We start from the raw sequence: 20,492 nt of genomic DNA on the forward strand, positions 1-20,492 counted from the left end.
ACATCACCTGATCCATGTCAATGTTGCCCTGGGCAGATTCACCTGCATGGCTGTGGGACAGATAGACAGACAGATAGATTCTATTGAGAGTTCCTGTGACATCACCCGATCTATGTCAATGTAGCCCGGGGCAGATTCACCCGCATGGCTGTGGAACAGATAGACAGACAGATAGATTCTATTGAGAGTTCCTGTTACATCACCCGATCTATGTCAATGTAGTCCGGGGCAGATTCACCCGCATGGCTGTGGAACAGATAGACAGACAGATAGATTCTATTGAGAGTTCCTGTGACATCACCCGATCTATGTCAATGTAGCCCGGGGCAGATTCACCTGCATGGCTGTGGAACAGATAGACAGACAGATAGATTTTATTGAGAGTTCCTGTGACATCACCTGATCTATGTCAATGTAGCCCGGGGCAGATTCACCTGCATGGCTGTGGAACAGATAGACAGACAGATAGATTCTATTGAGAGTTCCTGTGACATCACCTGATCTATGTCCATGTAGCCCAGGGCAGATTCACCTGCATGGCTGTGGAACAGATAGACAGATAGATTCTATTGAGAGTTCCTGTGACATCACCTGATCTATGTCAATGTAGCCCGGGGCAGATTCACCTGCATGGCTGTGGGATAGATAGACAGACAGATAGATTCTATTGAGTTCCTGTGACATCACTTGCTCCATGTCAATGTAGCCCTGGGCAGATTCACCTGCATTTCAAAATCGAAACAACAGGTTGTAATGAATGAGAGCTTGAGACAAGAGATCTATACAGAAAGTATGGCTATTTAATAAATTCAATAAAAATTGTATATAAATGGTACAGGCGCCGTGGAAAGGTTATAAATGAAATGAAGACCTCGTTCATTCCAGTAACAGGTTTTGAGGTCATTCTATAAGCTACATTTTATGAGTGTTGGCACAAAAAGTGTGATGACGCAAGTCAATAGAGCAGACACGAAACTTCTCTCTTCGATATTGATGATTTAAACATCAAGACCATTCAAGAGAAATGCTGAATGTACCCCGAAAAAGATGAGGCCTTTATTTTGGTACACTATAACGTTAAATTCAACTACAAAACTTACACCATGTGATCAATCCCCTGGTCTTTCTATTCCTTACTCTGATTTCAATGTCTTATTGGTAAGTGAACTAGTGTCAACAAGCCTTTGGAGTATCTCATGTGAATTGTAGACAATCACTTTATCTAAGGGGGACTATAGGCAGGAGCTAAGTGGGTCCAATTGGTGTCTCCAGGTAATCACAACTGACCTCCGTCCTGCTTTGGGTCAGTGACGCGCAACGTACATGAGTTACGCGCCAATGACGCACCAGGGATGTCAATTGTGATTCGGACTGTATATCCGACTTGGAACCTGGATTTGGCTCGTAATGCCTGGTGTTAAGAATTGTTATTTCCCAGGGTGAAATGCCAAAGACAGAAAAACAAGCACAAGCCATGGAAGCTTTATGCAGATTTGAACACGATTCTAGAAAAAAACTTCAGCAGATTCTGACAGCATTTCTGATACTCCAAGTGGACTTATGTAGTGTTCTGTCGTGAAGCAGTGTAGTTCATCCATTTACAATACATGTATATCTAATGTGTCTGCTTATGAGCAGTTTCGCAATTGCAGCTTATATTATGATACATATAGCAATGATAGTGAGTCGATTTAAAGTCATGAAAATTGATGACTTAGCAGTTAATACATGTACGAGCAGCTGAATTACTACCAAAATAATCAAAATTCTATCAAAAAGGAACACAATAAATAGGTGTGCAATGTTCCCTGCATAGCACTGAAAATAAATTAAATATAATGATAGATATATTCATAACATACGTGAAATGGCTACAGTATGCGTGAGTATGTAGGATACTAAAATTAGATACAGAGTATAGTAACCATAGTAACGTTTCCCCCAAGATGACATAAATCTTTCAAAAGCAACTGAACACAGGTATTTTTCCCAGATCCCAGATCCTCCATTCATAAGGCACTAAAACCTTATACTCGCAAGTGAATCTAACCTATGTACCAGTATGCAATACTCTCGGTTTTAGTATGACCGTTTGTCAGGATATCTCATTGGATTCAAGCTTGGTGAATTCTAATGTTACAGAGATCAACTCAAGTGAAAACTAGATGAATATAAGCACAGTATAAATGCCAAGAAATAACTGTTATATAGAAATTTAACTTAGAACTGAAATTATGCATTCAGCGTTATCCCCTTGTGTGAACCAATATCCAATGCATTGCAATCAGGTTGCAAATTCATAAAGGCATGATTTCTGAAAAACTCATTTGAAGACCCTGAAGTATCAACATTTTGATTTCAGTATATTCATGATCATAAATGATTGTCATGTTGATATGTAAGGTATAACTATGGGGCTTTTGAAAGAATGAGACCCCCAAAAAACCCCAACCAGAATGGACCCATCCTGTGAATTAGGCTTGCGTTAGCCAAAATATAAGATGTATAAAAAGTGCGGCCCCAAGTTCCTGGTTAACACCTTCCAAGGAAAAAAATTCAGCAAATAATTGATATGTTGGGAAATAAAAGGACAGAATGGTTACCGATATATACTGGGATAAAATGGGCCTACAATGTACAGTAGAACCTCCCACTTCTATTAAGGACACCTCTTTATCAAGGACACTATTTGTTCTGGTCCCAAATTGGTTGTTTCCATTCAATTTGACCTCTCTAATCAGGACACCTCTCTATTAAGGACAGCATTTGTCTGTCCCGATGCTGTCCTTTATAGAGAGGTTTTACTGTAGTTGTTCAAGGGGAGTTTTGTCACCAATGCTGGTGTAACTCCAAGTGCCAATTTAATGCCAGGCTTTCAGTGACAAAACTTATCTTGAACAACCGGGCCCCGATTAGTAAAGTCAACCATAGATATTCAACATGCATTACACCTTAAAAATGCAGCACGCATGTTGGCAAAGCATTATGTGATGCATTATAATTTGGATTTTATGGACACATTTTTGTGAAATTTATCCAAAGCATTATGTGATGCATTATAATTTGGATTTTATGGACACATTTTTGTGAAATTTATCCAAAGCATTATGTGATGCATTATAATTTGGATTTTATGGATACATTTTTAGCTCACCTCTTAGCAGAGGTGAGCTTATCCCATACCGTGGCGTCCGTCGTCCGTCGTCGTCGTCGTCGTCGTCGTCCGTCGTCCGTTAGCAGGGCACGTTTCGTAACTGTTAGAGCTATTGAGTTGAAACTTGGTACACATGTACCCTTATGTAATGACACCTTGGAGACCAAGTTTCGGTCCGATTCGTTTCATGGTTTGGCCACCAGGGGGCCAAACGTTAAAAGTGAAAATATGCAATATCTCCCTTAATAGTAGTCGGGAAATTTTGAAAAAAATATGGTAGGTACTTCTAGCAAAGGTGCATCATATATCCCCCGGGTTTTCGATTTGACCTTCTTTTCAAGGTCACAGAGGTCAAATGGTGTAAATTGGCCGTTAGGATGTAACGATGGCACGTTTCTAAACTGCAATGGCTATTGATACCAAATTTGGTACACATTTACCCCTTAGTCAGGTGATCTTAGGGACCGAAGTTTGGTCCAATATGATTCACCACTTGACCACCAGGGGGCAAAATCCAAAAACCTTAAAAATGTGATTATTCCTTAACTTCTTGCCCGATTGCCACCAATTTGATATCATGGGTACAACTTACCACCATACAGTATATGTCACACAGGTTTTTAATTTGACCTTCTTGTCAAGGTCACAGAGGTCAAATGGCGTAAATTCGCCGTCAGGCCGTAACTATGGCACGTTTCTTAACTGCAATGACTATTGATCACAAATTAAGTACACATGTACCCCTTGGTCAGGTGATCTCAGGTACCGAAGTTTGGTGCGATCTGATTTGCCGTTTGGCCTCCAGGGAGGGGGCCAAATCATAAATTCTTCAAAATGCCATTATTCCTAGTAATGACTTGCCCGATTGGCACCAATTTTATATCATAGGTACATCTAATTCTAACAACCATTCAATGTGTCACCCGGGTCTTCTTTGATTTGACCTACTTTTCAAGGTCACAGAGGTCGAATGTATTGTAAATTGGCCATTTTGGGGAAATTGTAATTGCTTGGACCTACATCAAACCTAACACTACATGACACAATACCATGCTCTTTATCCATCTTTCCTCCACATGAGGTGAGCACAATGGCCCTGGCCATTTTTATTGTGATATTTATCCAAGCGCAAAAAATAAACAAGAAAGCAGCTACAGTGGTTTCACAAACCACGCATGGTTCAAGCCCAACACGCACTGTTAAAACATTCAGCCTTGCTTTGCATGCACATACCAAATTATCAACGCGGCCATCGTTTCCCATTTCATCATCGAAGATTTTCATTCGTAATTCAAACATCCCTTGATGCAATACCCAAATTTACTCAATTTCACAATATCACGGTCGTGATTCCGATTGATATACAGGTTTAAAACAGGGCTCGATAGCTTTGCTCAAATCTTGTGACAAAATATTTTCAAGGCGTCAAAGGTACTTTAAAAATTCAGTTCGTTTCGCCCCTAAATTTCTCCAGCCACAAAGGATTTTGGCAAATCTAGAGTGGACCGTAACCAGAGTATAAATCTGAATCATCAGCATGAGAACATATCCTCACAGGATACATGTATTAGAACAAACTGCTCCAAAATCACAAAACATACAAAAATGTCATATGTAGCACTAAAAACAAGCAATTGTTTACCAAATACATTGCACATTATCTAAGTTCAGTGCCAGGCGCCGGATAAAAGTATCCATCCGCCTCCGTCGTCTAACTTGTGCTTGATCAACAAGACTATACACATTTTTACAGTTTTTACAGAACATGTGACATCGATACATCTCTCCACAAGATCATAACCAAAACATTGCCAACGATACATTTTACTTCACGATTCCGTTCACAAATACTGTAGGCTAGTTAAATACATATAGGTATTAGCATTACGCGTACCAGTACCGCTAAGCTAGCGAGGCTATATGTATGGTACCAAAAAATATTTATAATTCTACTTTCCACAGTTCCTGTCCAATCTCACTGAAATTTTAATGATTGTTCAATACATAGAATGATAAGACCATAAAATGGTCCCCTCAGATTCAAATATTTTTCCCTTTAACCTAATGTTTTTCATTGAAAATCAGTTAAAAATTCAATAAAACTGGACATACTTTTAAAACGTACTGTGGGAAATTCTCCATATGAACATTTAACCTTGTGTCTCCATACAAACATGAAACCTTGTAAGTTGTATATTCTACAACATCTAGTTACCTTTCTGCAAAACAGTTATAAAATGGTGGCAACAGTATTGCATGTTAGAACACATTGGTGGTGTAGCGCATGATCACAGTAACCACTAGGTGGCCATGGGTTCAAACTCACAGAAACATCTCTATTTTGCAATAAACTGATATGTCGTTTTCTGTGAGTTTCAACCAAATATAAAACAATTTGTGTCTCATTCGTAACAAGGTGCAGAGCAGCAGGCAACTTGTTGTGTTTAAACTTGACCCATTCGGAACAGATGGAATTCAAAACAGGCAACTTGCTTAGATTCTAACCCATTCAGAAGAGATAGAGTTTACAGAAAATGACCAGGAAATTGAACTTGAGATTCAGTTGCATTTCTATTTTCCTGACAACTGTAAAGAGGAAGCAAATGTCTGTTACATATCAACTGTTTTCAATGGGTTTAGCTTCAAGGTGATTTTCATGCTAAAGCTTCTCATACACAAAACCATTTACATACTTCTAAAGTATTCATCATGCAACATACTCGACATTGCAAATTCAATTAAAAATTGAGGAAAACAACTCGAATGCAAAAAAGAAATAAAGGAGTAAACTGATGTAAAATGAAGGTTTAAAATCCAGTAAAACTGGTAAAATTCACTCGATCATTCACTGGAATTAAAGGAAGAGATGGTACGGCAAGAAAAATCCATCCTGAACAAGGATAAATAAATTCAGTCAATATACTGAAACAAGCTTTAAAAAGATATGAGAAAACTGAAGTAAAAAATCAAGTTCCCGTGCCATTTATTTTGTGCTGTACTCTTACGACATGTGGTATTAGGTGAGACTGCACTAGATACTTCACTCCATCTACAAATGACACTAACACCTTCAATGCCACATTACTTGAGGTGATATACCATTGATTAGAGCGGTACTTGAGAAGGGAAAATGGTCTGAAAATCCAAAATTTCTCCAAAATGCAGGACTTTTTCAAACGTTCAAATTTTAACAGGGAATCGATTTCTATCACGCTCATCATGTATCCATAGACAAAGAAGGTGTGAGTCGCCAACGATTTCTATAAAATACCGGTTTTACATCTCTAACCAGTGGACTTGTCTGAAAAATTCAAAAGAACGGATGTGAACGAATGAAAAATTGTGAACATTTCATATAACTGGAAAACTTACAGAGGCAGAGGAGAGACAAGACACTTTATACCGCTTGGCAAATTCTGCTGACCTTGTCAATGTCACAGCCTGCAGACGTGAGCAGTTTGCAAACATACATGTTCTTTGTTTTCCTGAGAACAGCCTCCAGGGTTTTAAATGGGCATTCATTTCATTTTGAAGGATGTCTGATTGCTTCAGGATTTCAAGTTCCAGCCAAAATGGTAGTTCCTATGGTTAATTATGAAGTACATGTATATGTGTGGGGTGATGGCATGTTTTTGCAAATGACTGTCACCTCTTTCAAGTCTGACGTCTGTGTCTCATCTCCCCTGGATAATTGAGAACTTGGGATATTCCCAACGAATAACGGAAATTTATATGTAAACCAAGTAAGGCACAGACCTTTAGATGAAGTTGATAAAAATACAGAAGAGTTTAGAGAAGAAAATGGTACAAAAAGAACTTCCACCAAGACGCTGTGATTGATAATATTCTCAGACAGATACAAATGTTCTGATACAGCATAGTCAGGATTTAAAACACAATGTTGGGTATCATTGATGGAAGGGGCACATTTTTACACGAGGAACTTACAAAACTGATGGCGAATGGTCCCATGATAAACATTTTGGTCATCACCATCACCGACATAATTCCTGAGCTAGCTGGCCAATAGTTGTCATGGCTGGCCCTTTTCATTGGGATTAGAAAACAGGCGTATCAAATAACACATAGTAGAGCACATAATCACTCCTCATCCCCCTGGCTTAGAAAAAATATTTTGGTTTGTCCTAACTCAAAACCCGTTTATGAAATTGCAGAAGTTTTTTTTGTACCTTTTCAATCAGAGCTGCCTACAAAATGGAATTCTAAGCACCAAGAACAACAAAACGATAGAAATAACTCATTTCATAAGAAACACTTATCAGGTTAAGAAATTGTGCCACAATCTGGGCAAATTAAGCCAACTGAGTGGCTTTCTCAGATGTTTAAAGCTGGAAGACATGTAAATGGCACAAAGTTTTGCAATGGTTCAAAGCCTCCAACCTGGTGGTCAGAGAGTCAAGACTGTTTCTTCATTTGTACTTCAATTCACTTAGCCAGGAACTTTCTCGAGTTTTCCAGAGCAGCAAGAAAACTGAACCAGCTCAATGATGAAAAGGTGCTATTTCTTAAAAGTGCATAGGAATACTTCAATGCAATACTTGTTCTAACACTAACAGGTTATAGCACGTCTATCCTCACAGTCAATTGATGGGACTACGCATGGTGTGTAGCAAGTCTGACCCACCGATATCAGGATGGACCGCACTAAACCTGTTCTACGACAATCAGAACTCAAATCTATCGAGAACCTGCTGAACATAACCTCTCAAATTATCGGCAAGCACCTCAGGATCCAGATCTTGGTTGTCAGACAAGTCTCCCCCGGTCGTATCGTTATCGCTATGAGTTCGATTCAGGACCCGATCTTTATGTCTCTCGGCTGAACGTGTGCGCCGCTCCCCTAGCTTGTCAGATGACTTCGACTTCCGCGGGATGCTCTCAGAGTCCGATTCATACTTCGTGTGGTAGTACCTCTCGTAGAAATTACGTCGCCGGTGGCTTTCCGGACTGCAATTCGATTCCAGTTTTTGCAGACGCTCCTTGATCATGTGGCCTTTCTCCCGGCGGTTGACAACGACGCGCGGTAACGGGGGCTTGTTACCACGACTCTGGCTCCGTTCCTCCAACATCTTTATTGTGTCCTTGATCGTCAAGCCCTGGTGGTGGCATGGTTTCTCTCCAGAGTCCGAGTCAAAACTGCTACCAGCGTCTTTGCCACCACCACCTGACGAAACATGGCAACGTAGGCGGGATTTCGGTGGTGGATCTTTACGAAAATCAGATCCAGACTCCAACACTTTTGGCACCACTAAACTTTCTAATCCTCGAATAAACTCCTCACCGGTATCCAAGTTCCCGCCCTCAGGATCTGACATTGTCCCCAAGTCCTCACATTTAGATTGCCCAATGTCATGATACGCCAATGAAAGTTGCCTCTCGGGGGACGACTCTTTACTCGGCATGGTGCTAGACGGCACCGACGCAGCACCGATGATGATATCGCGATTATTACTTTGAGGTCGCGGCGGTCGATGACGCGGCAAGTATGTATCAAGTTCGATTGGTTTGTTAGAACCATTTTTACCATTTGCACTGTCAAACTTATTTTCCTTAAACGATTGAAACTGGCGTGCAAGAAATCCTGGTTCCTTCTTCTCTCTTCTCAATTTGGCACTGTACGAACGCGCAAGTTGATAAACCAATTTACTCTGTCTTTCTCGTTCGGCTAACGCATCAGAATCACTACCATCGTCATTATTCACCTGGTATCCACTCTGGGAATCACTGCCGAGGCGACTACTGCGGAAATTGCTAATCTTAGATTTCACCTTCGTGACCTTTGTCTTAAGAGTTCCCATCAAAGACCGCCCAGATCCAGTCAGGCTGGTCGCATCAGATGCTAAATCTGGTGGTGGGAAAAGCTCTTCTCCCTCTTCCAGCGCAACTTCTGGAATCGGGAACTTAGGGAGCAGCGGCCCATCGGAAGTGTTAGCGATGTATTCCTCCAGATCGTTCCAGATATCTGGACTAGGACGCACATCATCCGTACTTGTCATCGGGGAGTCCGTTTCCCAATTCAGTGGTGGGCTTATGAAGAACGGCTGCGGCCGGTGATCGGGGCTACATTCTGCGCTACAGGACTGACGGAAGTCTCTGTTACGATTTGACGCCAGTTCATCTTCAGACTGGCTGTGTAACTTGGAACGCAAGTTTGGAAGAGTATGGTACAGCTCGCTGATAGTCGTCCTCAAGGACCGCAGGCCTTCGGAGTATGATTTCTGTGGAGATAATGGTGGCCGAAAATCCTTTTCCCTGCGTGGACTTATCTTGGTCTTTGATTGGAAGAGGGATGAGAGAGACAATCGTGGTGTAGAAGTCAGACGTACGGGAGTCTCGGTATTCACACTATGCATTCCCGAGAATGAATGCGAGCGATTTACTGACGGTTTCCTGTTAAAGTCATCAGTAAAGGAGAGAGTCCTTGATTTGTGAGCCTTTCCCTGTTTTGAGCTACCAGGCAGCGATTCTTGGCTACTATTATTGAGATTCCAAATAGGTGATTCCGATCTATCACTCGTTTTCGAAGTTTTCTTAACACTCGCGGCTACGCCAGCCATATGTCTACGGTAGGCATCGCCAAATGTCACATTGTCATACACACCCTTCCCAGAGCTATCAGAGGCAGCACCGTCATCACTCTTGTTCCCATTCTTGTCATCCTTGTCCCCAGATCTCCCCATAGCACCATTCCATCTATCCATTAGATATTTCGAAAAGTCAATCTCAACGTAATCCCCAGATCGGTCGCGATGCCCCCCTGCCGCTGCTGCAGCAGTATTTTGAAGGGAGGCACTGTAACGCAAAGTCATGTAATCATCCTCGGAATCACACTCTGTCCCCAGCTGTGACCTTGCACTCTGACCTTCATCCATCAAGGTCACGTACTCATCATCAGAAACCGTCTGCAGCCTCCCCTCAGCAGAAGGGACGGTCCGCAGACTACCGGAGCGCTGCGAGGTCTCCATTGCATCCATGTCAGAATCAAAGTCGGTGTCTAAACTCTCCATCGAACTACTCATCTCCTCTTTGATCTGACCGTGATATTTCTGACGATAATCCTCACCAAAAGAGTTGGAGTCAACGCGATTAACTGCTGTGGCAAACCTGAAACTTGCATGCCGTTTCGCGTGCCTGGCTCTCCCACCGTACGCGCCGCGTATTGGCGTAACATCCAAATGTGTCGGTTTATTGGTCTTCTCAGCACTTTCCGCTGCTTCTTTCCCCGGCGACTTTTTCTCAGGTTTCTTCTCCCCGCGATCCCTGAAGTGCAGCAAGTTCATGCCGTAGTCAATGCTCTTGCTTCGTGGCCGTTCCCGATTCTTTCCCGTCCGCCCACGTAGTGTAACAGTGGAGTCCTCATCCTGAAATAACAACAGAGTTTTAGAATATGACTTTATCATTAGCCACCTGCATAACCTTTTATGACTCAGTGGAACATGCATTTGGTGACCGCAGTTTCAAAAGCTATGGACCGCGGTTATGGAACACTCTTCCATGCCACATTCGAGACTCTGAGGACACTGAACAATTCAAAGGTACTTGCAAATACAAATAGATAAATAAGCCTTACATAGTCATAGCGCTAGTTCCAATAGAATCACTGCTCACATGCGTCCGACATAACACAATTTACAAAAGAGGGATATCATCAGAACCACGGTTTAGTTTAAATAAGCCTTTTTTAATGGATCTCATTCAAGCAAAAGGACTGAGGAGTTGGGATTCAGCGTTTGGTGTCTGTAGCACTAACTAAAGGGAAGTTTTGCATACAACTCGTAATGCCTGAGATATGCAAGAGAAACAAACATGCTGGCAATACATTTTAAAGATAGAAGACTATCATAATGGCAAAATGTTACATCAGAATGGCGGAATGTTAGTAGAACGTGTAGAATGAACATATGAATGGAGGTCTTATGTTAGATACATGAAGAGAAGAAATGCACTTGATGAAAGTCTGTCCTGTAGATAGTGAAAACAGTGATTCTTGGGCTTCTTTCCATCATTTTCATTTTCTGACAAAATCTTTTATACATTTTAGACTCTTTCAAGAACTTAGTGAAACTTTACCAGTATTCAAAACTTGATCGGAACCCCAAACCATCGCAGCACAGTAACTAATTAAAGTGCAGGTCGATGTATTGCAATTTGTAAGGTGAAACATTTACAAAGTTTGTGTGCAACGGCGTGCAAAAGCATGAGAAGATTCTGTGCAACTTTCTGCATGCAGGGACACGATGCAAGGTGCACAGGTAAGCAGACAAAAGACGACGACGCCCAATTAAGGGAACGACGACGCCATCCTGATGGATGTCGTGGCTGTCAAACAGCAGAAGCAACGATGCTAAGCTGAGATAACAGACGACATGGAGACACAAAGCCAACATCGAATTTGCGCAAAACGGGATGGAAGAAACAGAATTTTACGATTGCACACACCTTGATGGGATCAAGAACGAGCGGAGGAATCTTTATATTAGGTGTGCTCATCTTCCGCCTCAACGGAGGAGACTAAACAAAACGTGGTGAAAAAAAATCATGAATATTACGAAAATTATAATATACTAACAACAGTTCAGCAAAAGAAGCAATTGATACAATTATCCTTACAGGCTTTGAATGAACACTGAGTTACCAGAGGTCTGAAGAAAATTTCCAGATTCTGTTCCAGTTATGCATGAATAGGTATACAATATACCTTGACTGGTGACTGCTTGGTTACCTCTGTTTTGTAGCAATGCACATGCATAACTGAATACAACATCCGGATATTTTGTTCCCACTAATGCGTAGATTCAAAATCCTCCGAGGAGTATTAAAGTAATGCATTTTTGGGAGTATGTGCATCTGATCTCTGGAGAGAAAAAGTCCTGAACTGGTGTTTTTTACAAACAATGTCTTGTTGAGGTACTGGGTGTACCATTTCTTGTCAGGTTATGTTTGGATCTTGTGTACAGCTAAAGGTTCTAGATGTTTTAGAGGTCTTGGTGTTGTGATATAGAGCTAGTGCATTGGTGCCATGTGTGACAGGCGGCCTCGGTCTTCTATTACCAGCCAATGTCAACAACAAATGTGCCACATGTGGATGATGTCATGATTGACATTGCCACTCTGCACTTGACCACAACAAGAAAGTGTGCCACATGGGCCAATGACGTAATTTGATATCTCGCTGGCGGATTTCACTGTGACTGAGTCATCTGCACAGGCTCTATAGAGCAACTCCTAATCAGATGAAGTATAGAGTGTTCATCAGAATGTTTCATCATGCATGAGCTGTGTCATGGTACAGGTGCACTGAAAGTGTTTAGGATGTGCAGGAATCCTCTTGAGGACCTGGGTGTGTTTCTGGCTTTTCTTGTGCTGCACACATGCCGAGATGTGCAGGGCTAGAGAGGCTAGTTAGATGAAATATGTGAAGTTACCATGATAATAGAATGACATTAGGATGAGATGACGAATTATTGATTTCACAATGGTGACTTTAGACAACACAAACTAATGGATCTTCCTTTCAATATCTGGATTCTTTCTACAAACAACGCAATTCACTCAAAAGCATGATGAACAAAATTAGACAGAGTTACATATAAGCTTGACATTACTGACTAAATTGACTACAATATCTTACTGCCATTATGTGCACACAACTTATTACCACAACATGTATGTTCATATATTTTGACACTTCTTTGCACAATGAATCAGAAAGCATATTAAGTCGATTCAAATTGCTGATACACAGCCATACTTACATTTTTAGGACTTGGTAAGAAAAATTCTGATCCCGGCTTTCTTTGGCCCTTCTTTCCTCTCTGAGATTTCAGGACAAAATCTAGAAAGATAAGGAAGGATTAGAGAAAGAATATTACACTTTGCTAGAAATTAATACAGATGCCTGAATTATGTGAAAACCAGTCTCGATATGCTCATATCGAAGTTACTCGTACTCAAATCTGATTTTCATCAAAGAAATCTCATGGTCCAAATTCAGAGGCAAGCTATGTTACAATGAGACAATATTGTCAGCTGCCCCCCTCCCCCCCCCTTAAAATTACTGACCCAATGCAACAAATAAATCTGTTCCGCTCACCTGGTATAAAAGTACCCGACTTCCTCCTAGCACCGCGTCTCTTCTCGAGATATTCTGGAGCTGCGTGACGTTTCGTGTCGGCATGCTCACGAGTCGATTCTTTCTCTGAAACAAATGAAGAGCTCAAATGCAAAAATCGACATCTCGTCTTATTTCAATTTGAGAGAAATGTTTTTAAAAATGCACTATCAAAGAGAAATACATAAGAAACTTTTTACACATTATCGACCATGCTATATATAAATTTGGCTTTATAACAACAATCATTTGAGTGATACCACACAGACAAACTCTGTCCAGGGGCACAGATATCTTGTCTAGCAACATCTACTTCGACTTGTCATAAGATTATCCAATCCATTACAGTGATCTTAATACTCATGTCACCCAGATTATATCAGATCTCAGCTTGACTTGACGATCTGTACACTTTTAGTAAAACCTCATCACTGATTTGCATAAGAAATAGCCAAGAAGAAAACTCCACACACCTTTTTCATTTCCCAGCATCATGACCAACGCCTTGGCTTTCTCAGGAATGACGGCACTGTAATTCTCAAGAATCAAGCGTTTAATTTCGTGACACCATTTACGCTTGTGATCGAGATCCTTCGCTTGCATCGTGTACTGAAGACGGGGATTGTCGAATGGAATCACATGGAAGCTCAGGGGTTCCTTAGGAATGCTCTCGATCAACATGAGATTGGAGCACTGAAACAGAGATCACAACTTTTACAATTTTGATCTTTTTTATCACTCTTTGCAATTTTAACGTGGTTAACATGCAGTCCACATTTTGGTGGAACAGGCTACCCTCAATAATAGGCTATGTTATGATCTGCCCTACAAAAATTATGATGTAAAATCAACGCTAGACTAAAGTACTCATCGAATTGACCTTCCTAGTTCACACTTCTGAAAATGAGGGAATATATCAGCATTCTGAAACTTGCAGTTGGAGGATGAGTTATGTCTAACAGAGCGGTTGACGGGTTGTACGTAAAGTGCGTATGGTACTACAGCAAAAAGGTTCGTACAGGGGGTGAGGAGGATCTATCCCAAAGAGTAAACTGGCAATTAGGCGGGTACGCTTTTTATGGACAGGCCCCAAACAAGCCATTGAAGACTGCCTCTATGGACAATAAAGGTCACTTACTGCGCCTGCACACTTTGTACTAGAACCATTGGTAGATACACTAAGGACCAAAAAACATATCTTACCTTTATACAATCTTTACAGATGAGCGATTGCGTGCCATCTTCCTTCCTCTTGGTGATCAACATGGCCTTCTCAAACAGGAACAGATGGCGATGACCTTTAGCACCGTGCATTTTGAATGAATCCTTAAACAATCAGAAACAGGAATGAACTACTATCAAACGAAATGAAGACAAATTAACAGAATGATCTCTTAACATGTAAGTCAGTTATGCAGATAATATTTGCTTGATGCAGCTTTGAGAAAATAAACCAGGACACTCTGTCAAACTCCAGAGGGCTTAACTAATGTAATACCACCAGTTAAGACTGGCAAAATCTGTCATAACCTCTCTATTAAGGACACTAGTTTTGGTCCCAAATATGTTTTTTCCATTCAATTTGACCTCGCTAATCAGGAAACCTGTCTATTAAGGACAGCACTAAAGTACTAGTGAGGTTCTACTGTAGATTAAAAATTAAAATGGACACAATGTTCTTACCTCTAAAAGCAGTTCACCATATGTTGTAAGGTCCTCGCCTTGCCACTGGTACAGAATACTTTGAATTTCTTGGATGCGTACAGCATCTTCGTGGCGTCTCTTCATCTCATTGATGTGCTGGGCCATCCCTGTCATGCTGTCGAATGCATCTTTTATCGTCGCATAATCGGGGGAGTTCTCATCCGAGTTGTTCAGCATACTCTGAAGGAACAGAGAGAAGATATCAAAGAGATGTACAGATAGATAAAGCTAATGATGAGCAATGGCTATGTAACTGAAACTTCTATCAAAGAGCTTGCTTGAGAACATTTCACTTTCCCACAAGATCCTCATTTCAAGGTACAATAGGCTTATCTGAGCTGGGTGCGTCTCGACGAGGTTGAAGTCACCAGGCTTGAATAAGCTGTAGTGGCAGGCATCCGTAAATAAGTGAACATTGGAAGAAAAGAAGCCGGGTGTCTGAAGCTGTCAAGACAAACAACTTAAAGGTCAAATGTGACCCACCACGGCAAAATGAATTGCATGTCGCACAGAAGATGAGCCTAAAATGACACCAGGACATAATAGAAGAAATTGATATACTCAGATTTCACAAAAGGCAGACAATAGTGAAATGAACAACCAGTCCGTCTCAACATGTCAAGCTCGGAGCGACATGCGACTCATTTTGCCATGGCGGGTCACAAATAGCTTCCTCCTCCCTTATGCAAGTGGAATATCACGTTGTTTTCTGCAGAACAAAACTGGTTCAGAGCTCACCTGGAGCAGGAGATGGTATTTGAGGATTCTCTGAACTGGCTTGAGCAGATAAGACCCCAGAGGCAACGCATGTTGTAAAGCCCGCTGTCGTTCGCGAAATGCATCGGCTATCTCCTTCTCGCCCATACAGGTGGTCAGGGTTGACATACAGCTACAAAGAGGATAAATAGATTATGAATGAATGAAATTATCTTTTTTGTAGCGCCTTTCCCACTGAATACAATCTTCAAAAGCGCTCACACTCCAAAATGCTCGCGGAAGAGGAAAGTTTTCAAGTTTTTTTGGAAGGTGATGGAGTCAGTTTCTTTCCTCAGGTCATGGCCTAGTGAGTTCCACATTCGAGGGGCATGCACTGAGAATGCCCTTGCCCCGAATGTTACCAGCCGGAATGGACACTCGATAAGAAGATGCCGTGCCTCAGAACGGAGTGATCGGGCGGTGGTGTGCGGACAAATAAGTTCGTTGATGTAGAGAGGCGCCAGGCCGTTCACAGCCTTGAATGTGAACACCATCAATTTAAACTCAATCCGTTTCCGAACTGGCAACCAGTGTAGTTGCATCAGGATCGGGGTAATATGTTCGCATGGTTTGGTCCTGGTGACCATACGTGCAGCACGGTTCTGGATAAGTTGCAATCTATCCAGTGACGATTCGGCAATTCCCGCAGATTAGACAAGAAGCATTTGAGATTACTTTTTCCTGTCTTCTGATTTCGGTCCCAAATTGGTCAATCACTTTAAATTTGACAACTGTTATCAGGACACCTCTCTCTCAAGGGCAAGCCGCAAATATCTGTCTGTCCACAGCCCAAGGGTGTCCTTTCCATAGGTCTACCTGTACTTTCAAGTTAAGCTACTTCACAACTGTTCAAATGAATGAATTAGAGTAACACAAGAAGCCAGAAAAAAAAATTCCAAAGTCTTTTGATATAAAGATCATACCACCAAACATATTTTTTTTTGTGATCAAAATACTAAAGTTACTTACCTTGGATAATTCGTACAGTAATTTGTGTATATTGAGAATCCCTCATTGTGATCAACAAAGCACTGGGCAATAAGAGCAGGGGACATGTCACAGTTTTCTAGCTTTTCTAACAGTGTGCTATTGAAGCTATGGATATCCTCAATGTTCCCAAAAAGCTCGCTGACCTGCTTTGAGGTCAGCGGTAACTCCGGGTTGTGAATGATATAATCCAAGTAGCCCTGGAATAAAAGGAAAATATTTAGAAGAGATACACAAACTTTCCGTCAAGATACTTATCTTAATAAATCAATGATTCGGGTGGTCACATAACAACCTCACAAAGTTCGTATCAGATATACATGTAATTGAGATAGAGGTACTTTCTGGTTTTTCTGCATAGACACTGTCTCTTGACCATCAATATCCAATTCAAAGTTGTGCAGACATGGGTCAGCTTCTTAACATCCACATTAACCCCAAAATTCAGCTGGTTCTGCTCCTGTAATGCAATATATGTTTAAACTTTATTTCTCACCTCAATGATTTCCTCAAGGTCTTTCACATAAGTTCTCTCCGTGATCAAGATCTCATTCACAACTTTGTCGGTGATACACTGCGAGCTATCAGACTGCTCAAGTCTCGACGCATACTCCGACTGATCAGACTCCTCCAACAGAGGTTCCATGTCTGGCGGAGGTTCCGTGTCTGCTTGAGACTCATCGTCACTCACGGTATCCATCTGAGTCGGCTCCGGTAAGACCTCTTTCTTTGGCGACTCCCCCACAAGAGATGACCAAGGACCTGGATCTGACACTGACATTGCTGCAGCTGACTTTTTGCTCGTATGGCGAGGTAGTGAGGAGGAGGAGGAAGACCCTGAACTTGAACTCAGCGGCCGTTTGTTTCTGTCATTAGCCTTGTTGGTCTTCTCCTTTCTTTCCATGGCCAATTTCGTATCTGCCTTGCTGTCCCCTGGCCACTGCTGCCCAGGCCCATTATTGTTCTGTGGGGTGGACATGCTACTGGCAACCCCCTCCTGATGAACGTCCTACATATCTGGCTGGTCTAGTGTAAAATACGACAACGTGACCTGAAACAGGAAGCGAAGACATCAATCTCAGCACATCTAATTTTCCAATTTTCTGTGACTTGGTTAGGGGAGGTAGGGTGTACTGCGGCTTGTACTGTACTACAAATACAAGGCCCCAGCTCAGCAGCTGGCCAAGAGGAGGAGTAGATCAGCCTTTGACACGAGGATTTTGTCAGGGTACGCCCGGCGGCAGCATGAGTTGCTAGACATAGTTATCCTTCGTCCAGCTGACTTTTCAAGCACTGAGGCCACCGTCAATAATGGACAGTATGCAGAAATGTACAGAGCATACACACATTTATACACAAAATGTACAGGACAGACAGAGGACAGTTGAAAGGTGAGCTCACACTTCAAGTTCCGTTATCGAGCTATTAAAAGGAAATAAATACTATCTAAAGTATCAAAAGTCACCTTAGGTATTGAATTATTAGTTGGAATAGTTTAAAAAGCCATTGTTGCCACAAGTATACAAAAATAAGGGTGTTTTTCCGAGCAAATTAGTCCTTTTTTGTTAATTTTTTTCCACCATAGTTGTTATTGTCGCTTTGATAAACTTTCCAATGATTTCTTTGTCGGCCGCGGCAGTGGCCGAGGACAATCGTGACGTCTTGACGTTGTCTTCAACAATGAAAACGACACTTTTGAACAGTGCGCTACGTCCCGTCGACGATGTCCGTCACGTTTGACGTCGTTGTGTCTTTGTTGTTCATGGCTGCATTGATGCATGAATGGCATGATGGAGTTCATCAGGAATGAAAGTCTGCCTCGGAATTTGGAAAATCAACAACTGTTTTAGTTAAGACAGATTGTGCCTTTGTCTCTTCATGAGAGCTGTCTTTCGAACGACAATCTCATGAATCTGAAGAGCAGATGGAATGGCAAAACCATGCCGTTATTGTATAAACTTTAGTGCAATTAGCAAAAAGGAGTGGTATATTTTCATATCTGTTGCACTTTGTATCTTCCTTTTTGTGACCGTGGTTTACGATGTTATCAACTATGCCATTACAGAAACAACTGAATACACGACCCAGCCATTGTCTGTAGCAGTATTGGTAAGTCAGCATTTGTAGGCTTGGCCTTCTTGGGTACAGGGTAGTCCTCTGTCCTGTCTCCTGATAGTTAGGCCCTTCGTAATATGGGTTCACTCATCACTGCCACTGGTTCAGTGGAGCCCACAGCAATCAGCATAGGCGCCTGTGATTTTGATGAGGACCGATGTTTATTGTCGGTAATGGACATACTGAATGAATTATACAATCTCCAAGTCTTTATCAATCATTTCAATCACAGTCACACACAATCACGTCGAGGCACAACCATGAAACCATAAGTGCTATGTGCTATTTGATATTGAACCAGCTGATGCACAGAATTGGCCAGTCAGTCTCAGTGAGCGCCAAGCAAATAAAAGGACATGGTGTCCCAACCAAGAGAAAGTCATCTCAGTTGGCAGACGGAGACAGAAACAAAGTCGGATCAGTATAGACCATAAATGCCCCACTCATGAACTGGTTGGGCCTGTCAATTCTTCTCATTTTCTTTTCTAGTGTCTTCATATAGTAGCGTGTTACAGTTCCCTGCTAGGCCTTGTTTACGTTACTCAAAAAGGAATTCGTGGCAACTTGCCAAGATATGGCATTGCAGCAATATGTAAGTAGGCAATAGCTGGTACAGTAGAACCTTTCTAATAAGGACTACCTCGGGACTGACAAGTGCTGTCCTTGATAGAGAGGTGTCCCGATTAGACTTAGAGAGGTCAAATTGAATGGAAACAACCAACTTGGGACTGAAACTAGTGCCCTTAATAGAGGAGTTGTCCTTAGTAGAGAGGTGTCAACTAAGGGAGGTTTCACTGTAGTTTGAATTCAAGATGAGACACACATTTTCATTTGACAGCTGCTGAATAAATGTGCATTATCTTTGAAGTGGAGTATTGCCATTCACTTCAACCCTATGGCCTACATCAAAAGATGACCTGATTGCAAGTTGATTTATTTTAAGTTTGTCCTTTTGAATGTACTATACAGACCACCAAGGAAAAATAGTGAAACTGAATAGAATTTTCATTTGAAATGACAACTTGATTTAGGAGGCCTGGAGGATAATGTGCCTATTCACCACCACACTGTCCTCTAATAATGATTTCCGCTTGTCTTGAGAGGCGGTTTGGACATCGCTATAGATCCATGCACTTGATTGGGAACAACGTTTACATAACGTGGTGTTGATCGTCGTCACGTCACCATGCATTTTTACATTAGTGTAACGTGACGTGATGGGAAGTCTTCGTAAATGTTGTTCCCAATCAAGTGCATCGATCTATAGCGTTATCAGTTAGGCTAAAAGGTTCCATTTCGTTCCATTTTTCACTCTACTGTGGTTTTAACTTTTTTTCAGTGGCCAATTTCCTAATTTACACGGCACGATTTACAGTGGATATTCTCTACCTTCACTACAGACCAGAAGAGTATAGCAAGGCTTCGGCCCAAGCTGAGGTTCCCCAAGCATGACGTATGGGTACCAAGCCAACAGAAAAGAAATCAAAAGCATTCAAATTCGAAGATGCCACATTTCCAGGAAAATCTAATGGCAACACTTTAAAAATTGAACAGTTGATGGTAGTATCAACTTATGATGCAGGACATCAGTAGAACAATCAAATTCACCTAATCTATATAACATATAATATTTTGTAAATATTT

At 41.5% G+C, this 20,492-nt stretch overlaps 1 protein-coding gene and 1 long non-coding RNA gene across 3 annotated transcripts; one reads left to right on the forward strand and one right to left on the reverse strand.

Annotated features, from left to right (window-relative positions):
* Positions 1 to 778: 778 nt before the first annotated feature.
* LOC135484064 (uncharacterized) lies at positions 779 to 18,318 on the reverse strand. 2 transcript variants are annotated; one of them, XM_064765155.1, is made up of 11 exons: positions 18,199 to 18,318; positions 17,230 to 17,784; positions 16,716 to 16,933; positions 15,729 to 15,879; positions 14,970 to 15,170; positions 14,490 to 14,612; positions 13,760 to 13,979; positions 13,269 to 13,373; positions 12,931 to 13,010; positions 11,615 to 11,686; positions 779 to 10,536 (listed from the first exon to the last, which is right to left on the reverse strand). In XM_064765155.1, exons 2-11 carry the CDS (start codon positions 17,710 to 17,712, stop codon positions 7,840 to 7,842), a joined length of 4,350 nt encoding a protein of 1,449 aa, XP_064621225.1. In that variant the 5' UTR covers positions 17,713 to 17,784; positions 18,199 to 18,318; the 3' UTR covers positions 779 to 7,839. The 2 variants fall into 2 exon arrangements, with proteins under 2 accessions (XP_064621225.1, XP_064621226.1); XM_064765156.1 differs by lacking the exon at positions 11,615 to 11,686.
* Positions 18,319 to 18,540: 222 nt separating this feature from the next.
* Positions 18,541 to 20,486, forward strand: LOC135484066 (uncharacterized). The gene is made up of 3 exons (XR_010446419.1): positions 18,541 to 18,842; positions 19,338 to 19,440; positions 20,188 to 20,486. It is a non-coding gene; the product is annotated as an uncharacterized LOC135484066 (long non-coding RNA).
* Positions 20,487 to 20,492: the final 6 nt, after the last annotated feature.

Source organism: Lineus longissimus, chromosome 3 (genome assembly GCF_910592395.1).
Source record: "Lineus longissimus chromosome 3, tnLinLong1.2, whole genome shotgun sequence".
Taxonomy (NCBI): Eukaryota; Metazoa; Nemertea; class Pilidiophora; order Heteronemertea; family Lineidae; genus Lineus; species Lineus longissimus.